We start from the raw sequence: 24,190 nt of genomic DNA on the forward strand, positions 1-24,190 counted from the left end.
TCTGTTGGCTCCCCCCTTTCCCAAAATGTTCCACAGTTCCTATCAAACCTAAATTCATCCTCCGAACAACATTGTCTCATCCACGTGTGAACAGTAGGTTGACTGAAAGCACGTGTAGCAACCAAGGATCAACACATCAGGCCTGTTCTCATACTGTTAAGCCTAAAGCCCCACTTCTCAGCCATCCCTGCCCCATACTTAGAGTCAGATCACATGAAGTGATGGACTCACTCTGACTGGGCATGATTGAAGGTCGCAAGCCTACTGGCAGGACAGCCACAGCACCTCCATTTAGGGTAGATATTGGAGATTTTGTAGATTGAAAGGTGGGGCAAAGAGAGGCTAAGTGATAGACAAAATCATAAAAAATATGAAAACAGAAAACTCAGGCAGAAGGAGAAAGTAGGAGACAGGGAAGAACAAAAAATAAAATAGAACTTGGAGCCTGAATATGTAGAGATGGTGGAAAGTACAGTGCAGAAACTGGGACTGGGAAAAAATAGCAAAGGGGACACAGACACTTACTCTCTTCTGCACCCTGGGCTTTTGCATTTAAGGTGGGGGAAGAACTGTCTCTTGCATTTTCTAGGGATGACTTAAAACAAACAGAAAACATTGGTTGTTTTCCTTTTACAATGTAATATTTAATTATTTTTATTGTAGTTAAACAGCCTTCTAAATTCTACATTGTGCTGACAAGTAGTAGCATCTCAGTTTCTTAAACCACAAAAAATTGCCTTAGAAAAGAAGCCATTGTTTTATAATATATTGAAGACAAAGAAACGTCCCTGCTTAGAGCCTAAACTATGAAGGTGGTCTATTTTCTGCTGGCTATGTGTAAGGCTACACTTTCCCTTCAGACTCCTGAACAGATATTCTTTAATTACCAAATTGGATTTTAGCAGTTGTTGTGAGTTGATGCATTGTGGGCACATGAGATTAGTGTTTTAATCCTGCTTTTTATTACTATCTAGAATTGTATACTTGAGAAAGTATTGCAGGTGTATTGCACACTCCAGAGTACAGAAATGATACTTATTACTGAGTTTTCTTCCAACTGGCACCAGTTTGAAAAAATTCCAGCAGAGCTCTGCAGTGATGCATATCCTTATATTTACCAGCAGTGTATTAAATAATGTGAAGTAAAGGAGGACTGCAATCTCTTAATATGTATATATTTTAAAACTAAAGTAGTGGTCTAAATATAAACATTTTCCCTCATTACCCCAAGATGTTTACTCTCTTCTCTTGTATTTTATTTTTTCTGAAATAAAGACAAAAGGGATGTCGGAGCTCAGAAAGACTTTGTGTTAGTGAGCAGTTCGGAAAAGAACTGAAAAGGATCAGTGAATCAGATGTAATTTGGGCTCTGTTTGAGATACCAAATCTGTGTTTTGCTGACGGCCAGTATTCCTGTTTTGAAAAGCTGCATAGGCACTTCTATCAAACAGAAAGAACTTTATCCCTATTTTCATTCTGGCATGCCTATTATGACTTTGTTCAGCAAACAAAGAGGATTATGGGAAATGGAAAGTAGGTGACATGTTTTATTAAAGAACTGTGCAAGTCTTTCACTGTGAATTGAAGGATTGAACAGTCTTGTGATAGTATTCTCGTTCACAGGTAACTTTAAAAATATAGGACCCTTATATTAATTTAGCTAGCTTAAGTGGAAACCAAGTAGCATTGAATGCTTTAGGTTCAATATTTCTCATTTACATTTTGCAAAAATATATTCAGCACAGCTGAAAGTATACTTTTTAAAATTAAAAACTATAAAACTGCACAGAGAATAAGAAAAATAAAGGTGAAACTTCTGTCTGTCTCTCTCTCTCTGTGTCTCTGGCATAAACACCCAGATTGTCTTGAACGTGCCATATTTTAGGACAACGTAAATACCACAACACCTGGTGTGATGCCATCAACTGTGGGCACTCTGGCCAGCACAACAGCGCTTAGTATACTCTGTGTGTTTGATGATGTTGTTGCATATACTGTTGTTGCTACGTGGAAACAAATTAGCTCTTGTATTGAATGGCAAAAAAATAACAGAAACTGGCACAAAGTGTTTTTGCCAGGTATTGTCCTAATAACTCATTCACAGTGTAAAAAGTGCATAAATTTCACAGAGTAACACTTGTATTCTAGGTTTCAGAGTAACAGCCGTGTTAGTCTATATTCACAAAAAGAAAAGGAGCACTTGTGGCACCTTAGAGACTAACCAATTTATTTGAGCATAAGCTTTCATGAGCTACAGCTCACTTCATCGGATGCATAATGTATTCTAGCAGTAGGTTAAAACAGATACATACCAAAACTTTTTTTTAAACCATTATATTAGTACTGTTTTCAACTGATGAGATAAACAAATCCTGTGACTTAGGTCTCAACTCTGCAAATATTTTTTCCCCTTTAGTTAGGCTATTTTTATTTATTTATTTATTTTTTCCCTAAAGGATTAGTGAACTGAGTAAGGGAGCCTTACAACATGGAGATGTGGAAAGCTGAGCTACTAAGGATCAGATTGTGGACCCCTTAATACTGCAATAACTCAGACGAATAGTCCCACTGATTTCAATTGTATTGCTTGTGTGATTAACTCCACATCATCGTGAGTAATACTTTCACAATCTTGCCCTGAGTCTGCACAAATTTGCAGAACATTTTGTGAGAGGAGAGGATTTGCAATCAAAGAGCTATATATGGCCCTTAATAAGCATCTGAACTCCCATTGCATCATACGTACTGCATAAGACTAATTGAAGTTAGGTACTACTCAACATGAGTAAGGATGTCAGAATGTAGCACATAGAGTATGTCTACACAGCAGTGGGATACCCTCGGCTGCCCTATGCTAACCAACTTGGGATCGCGGCACTCAGGTTGTGGGGCTGTTTCATTGCTGTATAGACCTCTGGTCTTGGGGTAGGACATATGCGGTGGGAGGGTCCCAGATCTCAGGCTTCAGCCTGAGCCTGGAAGTCTACATAGCAATGGAACAGCCCAAGCCCCATGATCCCAAGTCACATGGGCCAGCCACAGGGTTTTCTTTGTTGTCTGTGTACAGAGACCCTAAGAATGTAGGCCCAAGATATTTAAAAGGAACTAGTGGATTAGTATGCCCACTTTCTGAAAGCACTAAGGAACTTCCCTATGAAAGTCCACTAAGGTGTCTCAAGTTAGGCACCCAAATAACAGAAGCACCCAAAAAATAACTAGACTTTTAAAAAAATTATTTTTGGTAGAGCATGGAATAATTATAAAATGTGGTGCATGTGTGTAAGGACAGAACCAAAAGGTGCTACAAAAAAAGAATTAAATAACATGTTAAAAAGAATAATGATATTGAAGCATCTGTGAAAGATACAATGAAAAGTTTAAGCATGGTTATAATCAGAAAAGTGACTATGTAAAAATGACCTAATATTTGATATTTATTCTCCAATTAATGATTTCCCTATCAAATTTGCTTGTCTTGCAAGTGAAGGCAAGATATTTTTAATTGCAATTACTGCAGATCATCCTGTTGTCCAGAAACCAAACTTGTGTTTTCTTCTATGTACATCATCCGTAATAAAGATTCTGAAATCAGATGATGCATAAGGCAGGCTAGAATATACTTCTTCACAGCTACAATAATCCTACAGTTCTGATACTATAAAAAAATCTAACTTTGTATATTACTTGAAGATTACCTATATTTGTGTTGAAAGATGTCTCATGAGCATTTCTTGTGTCAATCTGGAGTACCACAAGTTGAAATATGAGTGGTTCTGTTCAGATGTTTAAATTGGGAGTAACTGATCCCCTTGCAAAGAAGGGGGTAACCAGTCTGAACAACATACAATGTTATAAAGCGGTATATTTTATTTTGTAAAAATATTTTTTCCAGTTTCCCTATCCATGAAACGGTACAGTGGTTCAGATGTTAAAAATCTTTAGACTGTCAGAAATCAAGGTAGAGCATCTCTAAATACTTTCTGGTACTCTCAGAAGTAAAGAAACATGACTAGAAGCGTGCAGACTGGGTAATTGATGTGTAATTGTATCATGGTTACTTTTGTTGCTATTTGTTTGATTCACTAAGAAGTTATCCTGCAGGGATAAATATATCTGGATTTTCCATTTTATGACATATTTTGTTTGCTGTTTTTTGGAAATATGTGTTTAATAGCACTTGGAAATTACAGTATAATCTCCAAAATATCCACTAAGTGGACATTAGCTCTAAGGACAACATTAGGCTAAGATAAGTAATGTTGTTTCTATAAAATACAACCAATGTTGAACCATATTTCTGCCTTTAATCTCCAAGCATGGACTCACATTTTAAAGCTGAAAAATCCAAATGGCAAACTGCCCCTGACTGGTTTGGGATTAGCACAAATAAATGAAGTTGCATATAAATATTTTGTATGAAAGTATCTTTATTGATTATATGAAGATAGCCCATTCCTTACACTCTTTTCTGAGTCCTTAGTTAAAACTCCCCTTGATTTCATTGGGAGTTTTGCCTGAGAGAGGATCGTAGGAGTGGGCTGTCAAATTGCAAACCAACTTGTTAATGGAGAAACTGAAAGTATATTTTAATTGTATGAGAAATGATGCTAGTTAATTGAAACTTACTAGTAAAGTACATCAGAGTAGAGATGTATTTTACAGATATTATGAATCATTCATTTCATTAGTGTGTGAATGGTTTAGTTCTCTAGTGTACTCTAAATGAAATTGCATGTTTTGTAGTACTTCAGGTTTTATACACTACACATTAAGACATATGTTTTTGTTAATTGCATACAAGAAAATTTAATTTGAGAGCTTTATTTAATACCACAGAGATGCAGGAGTTTAACTTACCTTTTTGTGGTTGCAGAGTTTAATTTTTTTCTCTTTTAGGCAACAAATATGTATTTGTTTTGGTTGGCATATAATAAAAAGCAATATCCAATTAATAAATTTTATTTACCCTCTAAATTCAAAACTGTCAAATGGATTATCTTTCAAAATACTCCATATTTAACAGCACAGCAATAACAATACAAATAACAATAACATAAATATAAATTTTGCTTCTGGATTAAAGCCCATATCCTGCAAATACTTACACACAGGAATAACTTTAAACTCATGAGTAGTCTCATTCACTTCAATGGGAATATTCACATAATTAAAGTTAAGTATGTGCGTAAGTGTTGGTAGGATTATGGTCTAAGTCTTCTTAAAATCTAAATTTCAGCCTTTCATAATTAGTCTGCTTCCTTTAACTTGCAGAGATTTATATTTGATTATTTATGTGGATACCAATAATAAAGAACAATAAAAGATTATGTAAATATCTGTCATTTTTGTTGGCGCAGACACAACAATGTGCTATAAAAATATAGCTGATAAATCTTTTTAAAGTGAAAAATACCCATTATAATTTTTTTTTTTGACAGTAACATTGTTTTGGAAATCTGCATCCCTTTCAAGGTGTTTGGAACATGATTAGTACCAGTAATGTCTATTCTCAATGAAAAATATTTCCTTACTACTTCTACAAAATCGCACTACTAACTAGCACTGAAAGCAAATAATTAGGATTCCATATTTGTTGATACCAGTTGCGCACTGGAAAAATGAAGCAAACTAAACTGAATCAGATTTCTGAGACTAATAGCCATGCAGTTGGGGAAAAGGTAGCTACTACTCAACCTGTACTCTGTCAAGGTAATTTAATTATGAACAGTTATACTTCTCTGTAATTTGTTAATGTGTGTTCTTTGCAGAAGGAGAATAATTCTGCCAGGGCATTGACAATTTTAAACATTTTAGGCAGGTTGCTGTCAAAAGACAGAGGTTTTCATTGAATCTCATAACATATAGTTGCCTAGAGGAAGAATATCAATGAAGTGGATAGCGGATTAAATTATATATTTTTTGAGTTATTAGGATCTATATGAGAGAAAGTGGGGGGGATGGGAAATCTTTCAATTTCTCATGAATTTTAGTATATAAAATTGGATGCATCAAATTACTGAATAATACTTTTTAAATTATATTTTTCATATCATCATATCTTAATAGTTCTTTTGAATCATGCTCATTGCAGTGTTCCTTTTAAGTCTTACCTCTAAAAAAAAAAAGAGAGAAAAAAAGAAATCAAGTTACAATTTACATGTATTACCCTCCCCCCAAACACACATACACACACACACTTGTCAGGGGGTAGATCATGCCCCCTGCATACACAAATATCATTATTCCCTTCCCCTGCAACGGGAATCCCCTGTTAAGCAGGAATCCCCAACTGGTGGAGGAAGGCTGACAAAGACCCATGGGTCATGTGCATGGTTCTGACTCCTTGCTGACCCTTTCAAACCTAACTGTTTTTAACAAAGTGTCTTACAGGGCTCCCTCTCTACTAGGAGTTCTGCATCTCCATGGGAGCAGAGCCAGCATGAAGGCATGCTCTTCGGTACCCTAGCTTCTGTCCCATTCTGTTCTGATTGCTCACTTTCTTCTCTGAAATGATTTAAAAACTCATTGAGAAGATCCTCACAGAGTTTAACTCTCCACAGAGCCCTAAAGCTGATCTGATTATTTGTAAATAGGATTCAGAACTGCTCTTAATGCCATTGTCTAAAGGAGAATGTGGAATATTGTTAGCTTAGTTTATTTGAATGCTGTTTTGAGGATATTGCAATAGTAGATTTCAGGAAAATTAAGAAGACCCATTCTGGGTACTTCTATTCTTACATTTCTATAATTAATATAGTCTAGTGTGGGGTTGTATTCTGGTTAGAAGGTCAGAACACAGAAGTATGTCTAATTAGGACTATGATTTCTTTATAATGATAGAGTTGCTGTAACCAATTATTTTACTTGTATTTCTTTGGCTACTTGTTGCAATTCAGAATATGAACTCGCCTTGGTAAATTGGGTCAGATAATGAAGTAGTATGGATAAGGGAATAAGGGATAAGTTACCACTTGGCTCACATCTAGGAAGGGGATCCTCTACATGTGGCTTTCTTTCCTCCCATGTGGAATTGGGGTTGAATTGCCCCATGTCACTGTCCCTTCCTCCCGCACAGCCCTCTTCGTAAATCTGTGGATCCATGTGGGAGAAGGGGTTGGCTGTACCTTATGAAATAGGTGGGACTTGGGAGCAACAGACCCAGGGAACTTACCTACAAAAAAATAGTGGAGTCCCAATTTGGATGAAATGTTTGTGGGGATGCTCCACCAAAAAGCATGGGATCTCTGCTGCAGTATTGCCAAGGAGCCAGGCAGAGATAACAGGGGCCAGAACTAGTGCAGAGATTCAGAGCTTCTGCATGGATAGGCTTGTCCTTCCCCATATTCGGTGAGATCTCCCAGGTTTGATGGCCATTTGTGTGCCTTTTTCCCTGGAGGAAATTAACCTTGCCCCGATGGAATGATATGGTGGGAACTGCATGAAATATTCCTCAAGGAGATTCTCCCCCATCCCTGAACAACTCAAGCAGGTTTTACTGCCAGAAAGGGTGATCAAGGCCTGTATTCCATCACAGCTAACTGACTATTCTTGTTTAATCTTCCTTAAAAAAGCTAACATTTTAAAATTTCTATTGAATTTTCTGTATTCTTGAAAAAAGAAATAAAGTTTTATATATATAATTTTCCAGTCATCGTCGTCTTTGTTTGCGTCAGAGGTCAAAGGGATGTGGGAGACCCAGCATAACACAAAAGGATTAGTGAGGAAACTAATTTTATCTGTCATTTGAATGTCGGTCCCAGTCCTTGGAGTTCAAGTATCAAAAATTATAATCTCTCTTCTCACTATCTTCCTTATAACTATAGTATTTTAAAAAAAGAAAAAGAAAGCATAAGATGTGCAGCTTTTAGCAGGGTTTCTCTTGAGGGGAACCTTTAGATTTTTGGAGACTTATAGTTTGTGCATCATTCATTTCAGTGTAAAAGTCCAAGAACTGGAATGAGGCACAAGGATAGGATTAATCTTCACTATCTGCATTTCAGCCCAACCTTTAATAATAATGCTTTGCACTTCTGTTGTTCATACAGTCTGAAGATCTCAAAATGCTCTGAAAACATTAAAGGGAGATAATCAATTTTAAAGCCACATTTCCATCTGATATTTTTTACTTGCTGTTGTTACAAGTAACACTGACGATAACTAGAAACGAAGGGGATCATAGAGAAAAAAAATCTGTTGTACTTTGTGCATTTTACAGTACTGTGTATATATTCGGTTTCACTAAATCTGTTTCACTGTGGATCTTTCACATAGCAAAAGAGGAGAGGAAAACATTTGTAAATAGGAAAATATTTTAAAGTAGGAAAATGTGATTGTTAAAGGGAGCTTATAGGCAAGACTAGTACCTGTAACTGCTTTTAATCTACTTTTTGAAATTGACTGGATTTCAAGTGAATTGCATCCCTTTAAGACTTCTAGCATTCCTATGAGGTAAGCATATATTATAATTCCCCTTTTACAAATGGGGAAACTGAGGACCGGAGCTGTTGTGTGTTCTGTCCACAGTAATACAGCATGTCGGTGACAGAGACAGGAATAGAAAGTAGGTCTAACTCCCAGAGTTGTGCGCTGACCTCTAGGCTGCTACTTCACTGCTGTTAGCACTGGAGGTGCTGAATCTAAACCATGTTTGTGATGATGATTGCCACATATTAAAAATGTCCGGGGCATATTTTTTTCCAGTCCATGATAGCAGTTTGACTACTTTCTCTCCACTCAGTCCTTTTCACTAGTTTTAGGCGTTCATAAAGGGGAAAAGACCTTTTTAATTTTCAGAATGCATATTATTTTGTGCACTTGTTTTGTCATTCTCTGCAGAAAGTCTAATGAGATCATAGTGAAATCTAACTCTAGATATGAAAAAAGTATCCTTTTTAAAAAAAGTTATGAATAGAAAAATCTCCCTTTGACAGGCGCTTCTCTGTGTCGGTTTGAAGAGCCCCAAGTGTTCTTCATTTTAATCCCCTATGGCCTTTGCCCACTTGGGTTCATCTATCACATATACTTATTAGTGCTAGTAATTGCAGTCAAGGTCAAAGAGGCTGGACCTGTATTTGGAACCAATCAGTTCTGCCCCTTTGTGAGAGAGAGCAGGTGGTTGTTGTGGAGGTCAAGGCCCCTGTAGTAGAAACAGGCAATCTGGTTGGGAAGGAGAACTTAGTCTTCCCTCTCTGAAGGATGCCACTATTATGTGGGCTGATCCATAAAGTACGATTTTTAATTCCTAAAGAATGCATTCACTTAATATGATGAAATGACAGTGAGTTTATTGTGACTGCGGAGAATAGGCTTTTAAGATACAGGTTTTTGTTCTTGACCTAACACCAGCTGATGATTCAGTTTAAGCAGGCTCTGTCTCTTTCAGTTCTTATATTCTCCATGTTTTTTTGTGTTTTACAGTGCGATTTAGAAGCTGTGATGAAAAGATAAAAGTACAGTTTGAAAGCAGCGAGCCAGCAGATTTTAGAGTAGGTGAAGATGGTATGGTATATGCAGCAAGAAGCTTTCAGCTTTCTACAGACCCCACAGAATTCATCATATATGCTCAAGACAAGGAAACCCAGCAACAGTGGGAAGTGGTGGTGAAGCTGAGCATCGAGCCAACATTTGCAGAGCATTCAGAGAAGGTAAAGCTCAGTGGTTTGAGCATTGGCCTGCTAAACCCAAGGTTGTGAGTTCAATCCTTGAGGGGGCCATTTAGGGATCTGGGACAAAAACTGGGGATTGGTCCTGCTTTGAGCAGGGGGTTGGACTAGATGACCTCCTGAGGTCCCTTCCAACCCTGATATTCTATGATTCTATATATAAAACATTTGCCTTTGGAAATGTCTCTGAAAAATAGGTTTTTAGACTAAATCTGTCACACACCTCCACATCTGACTTCCTGCTAGTGGGTAACTAGTGCATAAATAATTGTAAAGCTGTAGTCTTTAAAAATAATGTTCCATAATCTATTATTTTGTAGCCCTGCTAAAGTCATGCAAACCCATATCTGTTTAAAGATCCAGAAATCATTTGTATTTGAACATATTGTTTGTACAGTTTGAGATTTGTACCTGAATTTAAATTGGAAGTGGTCATTTCTTTATTTTAAATTGCTGGAGAGCATTACAATATTTATTCAAGCAGTTAAATTTAACCACAAAATAAACAAATCTCTGCTAGAATCCATCAATCAAGATTAGACCAGAACTGTAGATTTACAGCAGTAGCAGGAAGGCATTCCTGGCACAGAGTATTTGTATTGTCCCTTAATAATCAAATTGAGGACTGGAAATTATTTAGGATTCCAGCACTACTTTTAGGGAAGATAGTCTCACTCTGGTGGAAACCAATATACGCAAAGCCAAAGTAACACAAAATTGAACCTACCAATATACTAATATACTCCCTGTAGTAAAATATTATGTGATATTTCTGCTACACCCACCCCTTATACTACTGCCTGCTTTTTTTACTTCCTTTTGCAAAGCATCTTTTTAAAAAATAAATATTCTTCATAGATTGATATAGCCACACTAAAATTATATTTACAGATCAAAGACTTAAGTATCTGTTTCAAAATAGATTGCTTTTAGTTGTGCTACCTATTTTTCTAAGAATAAGCAATTGTTCTGGGTTTTGGAGACATTTAAGACCAAGTCTTAATAAAGAAGCATGCGGTGGCTCACATTAAAGAGGCACACAAGAAACTGTTCCTTTCAGAGGACGTCTTTTCTGCAACAAAAGTAATGTCCTTAAACTTGGATTTGCTAACATGAGTTAAGAAACTCAGGTTAAAATAACAGTGACACCTCAGCTTTTAACTTGAGTTCGCAACTCAAGTTAAAGCTCTAAGAAAGCCTGCGGTCAAATTCCAGCTCTTAACCAGAGTTACAAGCCAAGTTGCTGTGTCATCACTGCTATTTTAACCCAGGTTACCTAACCTGATTTAAGAGTTGCAGTGAAGACAAACCCTTTGGGCCCAGTTCTGGTGCCCTCAGTCACACTCAGGTAGTGCCTTACATGTGAGGGTATGTCTACACTGCAAAGAGAAACCCGCTGCACCAAATCTGAGTCCAGGTCAGTTGACTTGGGCTTGGGCAATAAGGCTAAAAATTGCAGTGTAGACATTGAGGCTTGGGTTAGATTAGCTGGGCTCTGAGACCCTCCGCCCTTGCTGGGTTTCAGACCCGGGGCTCCAACCCAAGCCCAAACGTCTAAACTGCTATTTTTAGCCCCACAGCCCAAGCCCCTCAAGCACAAGCCAATTGACTCTGGCTCTGAGACTCAGCACCATGGGTTTTTCTTTGCAGTGTAGGCATATCCTTACTAGACAGGGGCTATCACTTGTAAGGCACTATTCAAAGGGAGTGAAGGTAGCAGAAACTGGCCCTCAGTTTGCACCTGTGGTTTTTAGCCTCCAACACATTTACTTGATTCAAAATAACTTTTTTCCGCAAAGTAACCAAAGAATGTATTTTGGGCTTTTTTCCCTAACCAGAGTAACATGTCTGTATGCACATGTGCATCAAGAGCTAAAGGCTGAAATAACTGCAGATGTAGAGAGGAATATAAAGGCAGTGTTGACACCCAGCAGAGATTAATGCCCACTGTGCAAAGTGGGTCATCTACAACATCCATCATGGGTGACATAGGTTTAAAATAATTACAGCATTAATTCTATGGGATTTAATAAGGTCATAAATATTTCAGACATTCCTTACCAGTATGTATTAAACTTCTCTTGGAACTCAAATTATATTTTAGCACACCCAGATCTAAATTTAATATACAGTTTCACATTACCTGAACTGTAGTTCCAATTAATGAGATTATATACATATAAAGGCATCCTATTAAAATTCTGCACAATATTAACTACTATCCAACTGGAATATAGAAAGTGCAAGGTAGTTTACACAGCAGTACTGGGTAATAAATTGCTTATAATTCCATTTGACCTCCAAGTGGCATGCTGAAAAATGAAGGAATTGCTACTATTTCATAGGAAAAATGTAATAATATTGCTTATTTCCATTTTGTACTGTGAACCCAATAAATAGCTTCATAAACATGGAATGAAGTGTGTGTCTCAGGCAGTCATGTAATGGTATGAAAACCATTCTCCAATATACACATTTTTACCAATTCTCATTCTAATGTCTGTTTTAAGGACGAAAACAAAATTGAAGAAATAGTATTTCCACGGCAACAATATAAGCACAGCAGTCATCTGCAGAGACAAAAGAGAGACTGGGTCATCCCTCCAATCAACTTACCAGAAAACTCCAGAGGGCCTTTTCCTCAGGAATTAGTTAGGGTAAGGTAATTAACCACCAAGAAGGCAGAGGTGTGATTTCAGAATTCCTTGGAAGTCAACCTCGGATAGGCTTTCAGCTTATCAAAGATTAAAGGACCAAATTCAGCTGTTAGATCTATACAAAAGATAATGGGGCAAATTCTGTGGTCTGCCAAGCCCTCTTTGTTTTTCTTACATTGAATTACAGTGAATTTAAATCAGCAACTGCCCTGAAGTAGGGGGAACTTCAGCTGGTGCAAAAGGTGGCATTTGTGACTCAGCCAACTCTGCTGCATCCTGCACTGGAACCTCCCCACTTGTGTGTTTGTGTATGTGTTTGTTGGGAGAGGCGGGGGAAGAGATAGGCCTGTCAGAGGAGGGGAACAAGGGGAAGGGACGTGGCTGATTGAGGTTACACAGTGCCTGCTGTGCAAGAATGCACAGCAAGTAGGTGTCTGTTACCAGGCATTCCTGCACAAGAGGCTGGGGGCAGGTGTTCCATTAGTGTGGCCTGCACAGTCAATTTACCAAAAGGTGGGGGGGAGGGGTGTGTGTGGACAGGGTAACAGATGTGAACATGGCTCTACCCTGTCTATGCACTTGCAAGTGACTTTCTTCAAGGTATAGCAAAGGCTACCAGTGAACATACTATAAAATCAATTTCTACTTTATTTGTTAGCCAAGAACTCAGTTCAAAGTTCAGTATTTCCCCTGCAGTAACCATGCAATCACAAGCACCTAAATGGTTGCAATACTACAAGTATTATAAAAGAAATGCAGAATGCTGACACGGGTCTTGAAAGGTAAATGAAAGAGACTGTCTTACAGTATATTGTAATGTTCACAAATCTTGTGTACTGTTTTAGGAGCTAAGCAGTAAATTTAAGGATAAAAGTATTTAATTATTTTTAGTAATATAATTCATCCTATTGTGGAAAAAGTAGAGATTTATAAGAAGGGTCACTTTACATGACATTTTTTCTGAAAAATTCAGTGACTGATTTTCTGACAATGTATTATAATATTGAAAAGCCCGAACATTGTATTAGTGTTCATGCCTCTGCCATTGTTTTCTTGTAAATATAATTTCAGCCTAAATATATTAATATATTTAATATTATTAATATTAAAATGAATGCCAATCTACTGTTCTTCACTTTCAGTTCCAATTTCTTGTTCTGTTTAACTAACAAAAACCTCATCTTCTTGACACTTAGATTAGGTCTGATCGTGATAAAAGTCTTTCACTGAGGTACAGTGTTACTGGACCAGGAGCTGACCAACCTCCAACTGGAATCTTCATCATCAATCCCATCTCAGGTCAACTGTCAGTGACGAAACCTTTAGATCGGGAGCAGATAGCTTCATTTCATGTAAGATTTTAATTTACCATAAACCAGATGATCAAATCAAAGATAAACATCTGCTTCAAATTTGATTTCTGCATCTGGCACAGTTTTCTACAAGATGTGAATTAAAGAGTTTATACTGGATTGGAATTAATATTTATTCTACTTATTATTACATAATACAGGGAAGTCCTAGCATGTTGAAACAGCTTAACAAATGTGAGTTAGTATATTTAGATAATTAAAGAAGGCTGAAATGTGAATGCTGTAGTTTATTTTTCTGATTTATACCATTGATTACAAATTCCACCATATTGTTTGTTTGACAGAAGTTTATTTTTAATATAACACCCTAACTTGGGCATAATTGTACTGGAATTTCAGCAGCTAAAATTTGAGAAATGGGTGGGAAGAAAAACTACCAGGTTTCATTCTCAGGGCAAATCTAAGCATTTTAAGGGAATTATAATTGTAAATTAGGTCTCTCTGTTTATGAAAGCTATGTTCTTTGCTCTAGAAAAATTGCAAAGTAAACCAAATATTCTGCAGCACTAGTAGAAAAAAAATATTTGGTTGCAAAGCAGGAAACCAAGGTTTGACATGAAACGGCCCTCACTTGAAACCATAGGGAAGAGAGACAGTTCCTGGAGATAATTTCCAGAGTAGCATAGTTTTAGTGCACAATTTGTTGGCCCATCTGAGGAGCAAGTGTTAATCCTGCTTTCTGTACATAGGATTTAGCAGTTGCTATTCACAGATGGAGTTTGACCATGCTAGGGTGCAGCAGCTCTCGAATTCATGGGATTTTACCAAGAATTTGGATTAACCGAAACAATTAGTTTTAGCTCTTTCCCTTTCAGTTCCAGTTTAAGTATTAGCGACTAAGGAATTTTCGAACAACCCCTAAAACCATGTCCAGAACATGGTAGATTAATCTCACCCCCTGCCTCCTATAACTATGTGTCAAAACTACTTCTGAGCTACATTGACAGGTTTTTACCTCCCAGGTTTCAAATTTAGGATACATCTACACTACAACATTTACAGCAGCACAGATGCACCAAGGCAGCTATGCTGCTGTAATGCTTATGGTGGGGACACTCTAAGCCGACAGGAGAGAGCTCTCCTGTGGGATTAATAACTCCTGTCTCTGTGAGAGGTGGTATCTATGTCCGACATAACACTGTCTATATCAGCTTCTTTAAGGTGTCTCAAGTAGGTGCACCCAAATATCACTTTGGAAAATTTAGGCATAAACTTTAGACTCTTGAATTTTCAGTTGTTCAGTGAAAACAATTTTTGCCATACCCTGCCAGCAAAATAAAATAAAATAGATATACACAATTCGTCTTTTTCTTTTTTAGGCTTTAAATTAAGAATATTATCTCAAGTCCTACCTTTCCTTTGAAATATTCTTACAATACAGTTTCCATAATACCATTTCAAACTTTACAGAAACGAAGCAATATTCGTTCCAGATGGATTACCAACAAAAATTTTCTAATAGTGCAGGATTAGGTGATCCTGGAGACTTTCCACTGGCAATCAGGGTTAAGAAGTACAAAAGCCTATATAACATTAGGTAGTATTATTATTCCAAAAGTAATTTGGAGTCTGTAAATTAGGCCGTGGGGAGTTTAAACCTTCCCCACAGAAATCTGTCCCCTCTGGGTGAACTATTCAGATTTTTTTTCTTTCTCAACCCAAGAAATTTCCAGAAGAAAAAAGGCCTTCAAAAATAGAAGGAAAAAACAAAAAAATCAGTGTCCGTCCTTAAATATAAAGAAAGGGCTCAGTTTTGCCCTGAGTTACACTTATGTTATACCCATTGAACTCAGTCTACAAAGGCTCCCTCAATAAACTGAAAATTGAAGTCATCAAGATAGGGGAGCAATAAAAGATACTGAAATAGATCTGGCTAAAATGGTTATTGTAAAATTTCCTCTCCTCTGTGCTAATGTCCATGTATGTTCATATGTCTTGCAAACTCACATAATTCCCAATGGCTTTTGCAGCTGAGAGCGCATGCAGTGGATGTAAATGGAAACCAGGTGGAGAATCCAATTGACATTGTCATTAATGTTATTGATATGAATGACAATAGGCCTGAGTTCTTACACCAAGTCTGGAATGGGACAGTCCCTGAAGGATCAAAGCCAGGTAAAATATAGCAGGTTTTCTGTGTGAAAATAGATGTGTGTTTTTTAATTTTGGAGAAATATACTTTTAGAAGTCATAACGTTTTTGAAAGAAGTAATCAACAAAAATTTCAGGATACTATATTGCCACTACTCTTGATTTTTAATTTACATTTTTGCAAGTTAAAAATTAATTTAAAAGAAAGACTTCATTACACATGTTAGGGAATGAGTAAGGGACAATGCTGAGAGAAGGAAAATAAGGAAGGACTACTTTTTTTGGACAGCACCCACATATTTATATTATGGCAGCACCCATTAAAGATTGGCTTTACCTGAAAAATAAGGGAGGCCAAACAGCTGTTTTGTAACTTTGAAGATTAGCTTGTTGCTCGACAACTGATTAGTGACCTTTTAATACACCTCTTCCTATAAAATATCTCTCTCCCCTGACTAGTTTTGAACAAAAAGAACACTAGGGGATTAAAAATGAAAACTAAAAGAAGTTGAACAGTTTTACAGTGATGATACCTTATATGGTTGTGGAACACATTTTCCTGTGCTTATCCTGTGGCAGTTTGGGGTATTTGTACATTCTGAAGATTTGTATGTGTTGCACTCTAGCAGCCTACTTGACCGTCCTTTTCAAATGAAGCAAGAAACAAGTGATCCAATGTCTAGAAAAGACAATGTCAACATTTTAAAAACAAAAGTTTTACAATAGCTTCCTTGATAGAAAGGAAATGCCATGTAGTATCCTTGGAGAGTCTATATAATTATATATATATATATTAAGCCCATTCTCTGTGTTGTATATAAAATAAATACACCTAATATAGTATGTATTACATAATAGATTATGTGATCTGTATGATGCAATTTATTTAGGCCAAGACTGACCAAAAATGAGAGCCTAAAATTAGCATCTGTATCTATATACAGATGCAGTCATGCAGTTGACAGTGCACAAGTGCAACAGTCCAATCTAGGCCATTAATTGCAGGATTGGAGCCTATATATAGACCTGGATATGAATCTCAGTAATTCTGGGGAAGTTTGGATTTGGAATCAAACTGTACAATTTAGGACTTTCCCCAGAACTAAAATTATGTATCTGAACCACCCTCAAAGTTGGAATAAGTTCAGATTTACATCTAGATGCAAATTTTGTGTCAGAAGCCATTTTCTTAGCAGTGCAACAAGGAATTTTTAGGACAACTGACATGTCCCTTCAGTTTCTCTCAAGACATATTATGCCAAGTTCAAGTGCCAAGAACCAACATGATCTTAAACAGTCAGGATTGCAAAGGGAAAGAAATAGTATGTAGAAAAGCCCTTGTTTTGATTTTTGCGTTGATTTGCATACACAATTAACACATGCGGCACATTTTAAAATTAGCCATGTTTTGATTATCAGATGTTTCATGTGGCCCAGCGATTGAGCCTGCTATTTAAACTTTAGAAGCTTCATTGTTAATTAAATGTGTTTATGGCAGAATTGCAGGGTTTGATTGCCTGTGGAGCTTTTTCAGTAATAAGCAAGTTTGATACTTTATAAACACCAGTGTTATCTTCTGTTATGTATCTTAATTGCTTCATTAATCCTGGGACTCAGGCCTACTCAGTTTCCTTTGGGTAAGAGAAAGAATGTGTAATGTTTATCAAAAGAAGTAAATGTTTTGACCAATTTTTGTGCTTGTAAGTGACCTTGTGTAATTCAAGTAAACTGTTTATTTAACACTAATTATGTATTGTGCTGTTAGGAACCTATGTGATGACTGTTACTGCTATTGATGCCGATGATCCCAATGCACTGAATGGGATGCTGAGATACAGAATCTTGTCACAGGCCCCAAGCACCCCCTCACCGAACATGTTTACAATCAACAATGAGACTGGTGACATTATCACAGTGGCAGCTGGACTTGATAGAGAGGTAAGGCGGGCCTGAATTTTATAGGTTGTGTTTTAAATGCTGTCCATTTTTGTGCATATGTAAAATAGCTTGTAGGTAATTTACACATTTTTTTCAAATGTAATTTTTTTCCCCTTGCACAGCACTACCTAACCAGTACTCCCTTAGAGCTGGCCAGCCCCAAGATTTGAAAACTTGGATTTTGGCAAATATCCTAGGGGTAAAGGATATTTTCGAGCTTCGTTTTGCATAGAATGTAAAACATCTGGTCTCACTCACATTCACTGGAGTTAGCTCAGAAAGTGGAAGGAGTCTTGGAGAGAAGGAGGAAGGAAGGTGGGGGTCTTGCCGTGGGTATGGTTGGGGGGAGAGGATGAGATGGCCTGGAGGTTACTTCAGTCTAGAAACAGACTCATCCTTCAGTTTCCAGCAAACATCCTTACTGTATGTTGGATAAAAAAGCACTGTCCACACCATTTACTGAGCTTAACTAGTTTAAAGGTTTAATAAGAAAATTTTAGGACAATATTTTACCACCTTAATTAAGCATAAAACATAAGTAAAGCAGATGAGCAGGATAGTGTTGTGATGAATTACCCAGTCTTTGGGCACAGGTAGGCTCTTTCTGTCTTTATTAAATCCATGCTGGTCCAATCTGGTGTATGTCCTGTGTTGCTTCACTCACTCAGTCACTCACTCTCTCACACACACACACCCCGCCTCTGTTAAACACACATTTTTATACTTTGTCTCATTTATAAACATTCCATTCTAAATATATTTTCCAATACATTTTTACTTTATTCTGCTACAACTCTAATCCATGCTGTATTTTTTATTTTATTTTATTTTTTAAACCATTGCTTTTATGTATTCATTATTTTTTACAACAGTTGTCTTATTACTTATCTGCTTCTTGTAGCCTTGGAGTGGTTAGCTAGTTCTGTCCAGTCATTATCTATTTTTCCTAGTCTGTCTTGCTAGGGGGATTAGGGCCTGGCTGATAAATTAGTCATTGTTTGCCCTGTCATCTACACAGACCAAGAATCCACTGTCAATGAGACAAAAACTGACTTTCTGATTATTTTTTTACAGCCTTTGAAAGTTGTATCAATAAGATACATACAGAAAGCATAAAAGTTCCCTTTTGCACTTTCTTATAAAATATATATTTACTTTTTTAACATTATTTAATATATATTTATTTAACACAGTTCATTTTACATTTCTTTGCACATAACGCAGAACTTTTTGTGAACTGTCCTGTGACCTGTATTTTAGTGTTAATTAATTTACACAACCGTGATATAATTGCTCACCCTTCACAGACACGCTTGCCAGCTTGCATTTGTTGAATTAAAAATCACACAGAGTGAATGCTGTGGCAGAACAGGGCTGACAAGGACACCCAGAGCTAGCTATGACTCAGGGGTAGCAGTAGTTCCTCAGGAAAGAGCTCCATCCTCCTCCTGCACAGCTCCTCCGGAGAAGTGGGGGTTGGGAAATAGAGCCATTCTTCTGGCTTGAGATCAGGATCTAACCTTCCTTCGATCTGTGGACCGCACTAGTGACATGTAGGATAAATCTTCTGGCAGTCATATTGATGGATGATTCGTTGAGGATTGCTAATGTCATCATATAGTATAGGGGTGACCAAACTTTTGGGCCTGAGGGCCACATCGGGGTTCTGAAACTGTATGGAGGGCTGGGGTGTAGTGTATTAAATTGTTTCCTGTAGGAATGTGCTACTTACGGTGTACTACTTACAGCTGCCAGTCCTGGTGCTCCGTAAGTAGCACATTCCTACGGGGAGCAATTTAATACACTACACCCCGGCAGAGCCACGCTGCCCAGCAGGACCTCGTAGGCCTGCCGCCCAGAGCACTGGTGGCACAGCAAGCTGAGGCTGCAGGGGAGGAGCTGGGGGCTAGCCTCCCTGTTCAGGAGCTCAAGGGCTGGGCAGGATGGTCCCGTGGGCCGGATGTGGCCCGCGGGCCGTAGTTTGCCCACCTCTGAATTAATAAATGTTATCTGATCTAAACTTTTTTAGCAAAATAAATGGAAAAAATATTACTACTTTTACATTTTGAAAGCATAATTAAAATGAGTACATCAGGATTAATAATGAATAGGGGGAATGGTATTCTTAGTCAGTTGTTCTGAGCCCAGGACTGGTATCCAAGAACTTCTGAATTCTTCTAATTCTGGTTCTAACAATAATTCCTCCATGTGGTGTTGGAAAAGTCACTTAAATTCACTTGGTGTTGCCCCTTTAAACTAAAAGAAAGGTTTGGGTTTTCATCTATCTCCAGTTTTGGAACCCTGGTATCTTCTTTGACATGTGTACTTTCAGAAGGACTTACAGTCTGTATAAATGAGATATGTCTTCTGCTACATAGCAACTAGCAGTACCAGATTTACCACAGAAGAAATCAGCTGCCACATCAGGACTTCCCTGTAGACCCTCAAACTAACAGTCAAAGAGGCCTTCCATCCCAGTAGTTTGCCATTAATTCTACTCACTGATTGCTTTACTGATGTCCTAGTGAATAATTGTTTGTAAAAGATGTTGGAAAAACATGTCATCTTTTGACATCTTTGTTAAAGGTTGTTGTATGAAAGTGCCTGAGAAATATTCATTTAAAATACTAAACTAGACAAAAATAAGATAAAGGCATTTTTAATCCATAACAGACTAAAAGAACATCAGTATATTTCCAGCTGATGGGAGCCAATGGTATGCACATTTGGAAATTTAGGAGCAAATTGTGGCTGCTCTAAAACAACTGCCCTGGAGTGGAGAGGATATAGAGCAGGGATTGGTGACCTTTGGCATGCGGCCTGTCAGGGAAAGCCGCTAGCGGGCCAGGCCAGTTTGTTTACCTGCAGCATCTGCAGGTTTGGCCAATCGCAGCTTCCACTGGCCGCGGTTCGCCGTCCCAGGCCAATGGGGGCTGCAGGAAGCAGCGGCCAGCACATCCCTCAGCCCCGTACTCATTCACTAGCCAGATGCTCTAACCCGGATTGGGGAAGTGCATACTTCACTGTTACAGAAGCTGCCAGTGAGCATCCTGAAGGTGCTAGGCTGCACCTGGATAATGTTTTATCATTTCATGTCTACCCTGGCTTGGGTAGAACATTGGACATATACCTGTTCTTTGCAAAAATCTAAAACTATATGGGCCAGATCCTTTAGCCCTGTTTACAGAGTAGTAAGGGGCACGTTAGCTCTAGGTAGCTTGGTGAACCAGCTGAATATCAAGCTGACTAACCAGCTGACTCATGGTATGGAATGTTGGGCCTGGTGTGTAAAAGGAGAAATGAGGGAACCCACACTCACTTCCCAGGTGAAAGTTAACTACTGCCTCTCGGAGAGGTGGATTATCTACGTTACTGGAAAAACCCCAGTGTGAGAACTGTTTACACTATAGCAGCACTGCTGTCACACCAGAGCTGTGCCACTGTTGTTTAGACATAACCAATTATTCTTGCCTTGCAACTGAGGTTAGCTAGGTGGAATGCTCTTTTCTCTTACCGCCTGCCTGGGGTGGGAGTGCAAAGATTTCACCCAGTGGGACTGTCTTCTCTCCCTACCTGACAGTTCATTTTCAGGAGTGTTGCTGTGAAGTTCCTATAGAGGCTGAAGCATGCTGGGCTGTTCCTTTATTGTGCATGCCCAACGCCTCCCAACAATCTCATTCCAAGTAGTTCATCTTTCATACATGAGGGTCAGACTACACAGAATATTTAGATAGCACGCTCATTGGGATGGGACCATATGTTTGCTTGATATGTGGGGTGCACGTCAAAAATAAATAAGATGATGATTCTGCGGAAAAGGAAGACTTGGGTAGCCATGTAATCCTAGCAGAATTCTCTAGCGCTTCAGGACTTGTGACTTCAGAGCCAAGAGGGGTCACAGAGCTCCTGCTATCTTTCTGCCACAGAAGAATCTGGGCCCAGGATTTGGCCTGATATTTTTGTTACCTTTATTGTTTTACAATAAGCAGTGCACAGTTGTTCCATAACATAAATGTAACAAATGTATTCCTTTGATTCTTTCATCACTACGTGCCTTGTTTATGTGTCATGAACAAACCCTTAAGAGGATTTTTTTTCTTGAAGCACGATGAGTTTTATATATAAACAATATTGTTTTATAAAGAATGACTTGCCCCCACTGTCCAGATTCCAGTACAGAAAAGGATGGAAGTACATGCTTAAGGGACTTAAACATGCACTTTTGTGCTTCCCTAAATAGGGATGGTTTCGTGAATTTTGGACCCTGGATCTTTTGCATGTGAAAGTCGTGTGCATACATTTATAAGTGTACACGCTTTTAAAAACTTAGGCCAGTATGTATATGATAATATCAATCCAAGATTTGAAAGCAAATGAGAAATTTTCACTGAATGGACCCATGTTAGTTTTCTTAAAAGTAATTATTTTGGGGGGAGGGGTTAAATCAAAGATTTCTGTCTTGTAACTTATCTTGTGAAATAATCAGTTGCATACCTCCAATTTACAAGCAATCAGAATGTGTGGGGGAGAGGATGTGGTTTCATAGGAAATAAAAAAACTGAGCTTTTCTTTAAGTATCCTTATTTTGACAGAAAAAAATTTCTTTAGCTGTCTCAATAAACCATGCATGAAAGTAACATTTTAAAGTAATAACAAATGCTCATGTCATTGCCAGAATTCTGCTGGAGGAAGAACTGAATTTCATAGTATCATCCCACCAAGCTAGGGAGTGCTAAAGCTGAAGTTTAATTGGTAAACGAAGTGTAAAAAAAACCCAAAACTTTATTTACATTTCACAACAGAAATGTACAGAAAATCTTCATAATTATTTTTTAAAAATCTTATAAATATTGTAGTAAGATCTAGCTGGTTTTGAGATCTAATCTGTCAGGCAATTCTTTTTCATAGACCTAACACTGAGCCTCAGAAAGACCTGGCATACTTCCAGCAATGATTTAAGAATACAGATTCTCTGTACTGTGTGCTGTTTTTAACAATACATAAAGCAACTGGCACTGGAAAATTGGGAGAAGGAAGGGACTATCTTGTTTGGAATGTTTAACATTTATGGAAATAATCAGGGATGGAGGGGAGGGGGTGTTCCAGTCACTTTACTAGTTTCTGTTAGCCTTGACAGCTCCAGTTTCCATAGTGATATCAAGAAGTTGCAGCTACATTCTAATACTTAGGCTTCGCTACAATAAAGCCTTGGCGGTTGTAGTCATTTGGCCAGAAATACTCCCTGGCTCAGATTTCGTAAAACCCTTTTGGATTTACTACTTATTTAGGTAGAACTACTATACTTTTTTTCCATTTAAAAACGAAACAAAAAGATTGGTCAAAATTCCACCTCTGTGGTAATAACAGTAACTTGTATAAAGTTCTTTCATTATCCATAGTAAGAGCATATCATGCAAGCCTCCCCAATCGCAAGTGATGCATGAAAAATGCAGGCAGTCTAATATATTTAGATGCAAATCACTGCTGTACTTCTGGTGATGTAAACTTTGCTTCAGTCATTTCAACTGATGTTAACTGGAATAAACAGTATGATAGGCTCTTTGCGTAATAAAGCACAATTTATGGAACACCTGCTGTCCTACTGGAATGTTGTTTTTGTCTATAACTTATGTTGGTGTCATTTTTGTGTTTTAGAAAGTACAGCAGTATACATTAATAATTCAAGCTACGGACATGGAAGGAAACCCAACATATGGTCTTTCAAACACAGCAACTGCTGTCATCACAGTGACAGATGTCAATGACAATCCTCCAGAGTTCACTGCTATGACTGTAAGTACAGTACAGAAGTAAAGGAAGGGTATGAATGTTTATGACCATTATTAAGGAATTTTTCACATTTTTATATATATATATATATATAATATGAATTGAAAATATTTGTTACTTATCTAATAGCTTGCTGTGTTGCAATGATTTAACTGAGAGGAGAATCTGTCCCTTAGGACTACCATACTTAATCCAAAACACAGAATTTAGCTAAGGAATCAACCCTCTCGTTTTCTAGGTGGTTTCAGATAGGTTTTAGTTTGCTAGCTCACATTACTGTTTGATAATGGTAGACTGCTAGGTGGTGGTCTCCTTTTATTAAAGTATTTGTCAGATTTTTTTTTCTTTCAAATAAATGGATCGCAGAGAATTTTGATTAAATTGACTTTAAAGCAAGACATCAGGAATCCTCATAAGTTTTCAATCCTCAGGTGGTATAAATTTTCATAGCTCCATTGAGGACAATTGACACCAGCTGAGGCTCTGCCTCTTAGTGTACAATTGAACTAAGATGAATACCAGTTTCTGTGCTCTGATGGGTATTTCATGGGGCTATTATACACTGATATATAAGAACATAAGAACGGCCATACTGGGTCAGACCAAAGGTCCATCTAACCCAGGATCCTGTGTTCTGGCAGTGGCCAATGCCAGATGCCCCAGAGGGAATGAACAAAAT

At 37.7% G+C, this 24,190-nt stretch overlaps 1 protein-coding gene across 1 annotated transcript in view; it reads left to right on the forward strand.

The window, feature by feature from the left end:
- CDH2 (cadherin 2) overlaps positions 1 to 24,190 on the forward strand; it is a 175,138-nt gene that overhangs the window by 113,395 nt on the left and 37,553 nt on the right. Inside the window, exons 3-8 of the mRNA XM_084618702.1 lie at positions 9,418 to 9,644; positions 12,173 to 12,319; positions 13,516 to 13,671; positions 15,663 to 15,807; positions 17,549 to 17,721; positions 23,377 to 23,514. Of these exons, the coding sequence (XP_084474828.1) occupies positions 9,418 to 9,644; positions 12,173 to 12,319; positions 13,516 to 13,671; positions 15,663 to 15,807; positions 17,549 to 17,721; positions 23,377 to 23,514 (986 nt within the window). The remainder of the gene's footprint in view (positions 1 to 9,417; positions 9,645 to 12,172; positions 12,320 to 13,515; positions 13,672 to 15,662; positions 15,808 to 17,548; positions 17,722 to 23,376; positions 23,515 to 24,190) is intronic.

This window comes from Lepidochelys olivacea (assembly GCF_965140295.1).
Source record: "Lepidochelys olivacea isolate rLepOli2 genome assembly, chromosome: 2".
Classification (NCBI taxonomy): Eukaryota; Metazoa; Chordata; order Testudines; family Cheloniidae; genus Lepidochelys; species Lepidochelys olivacea.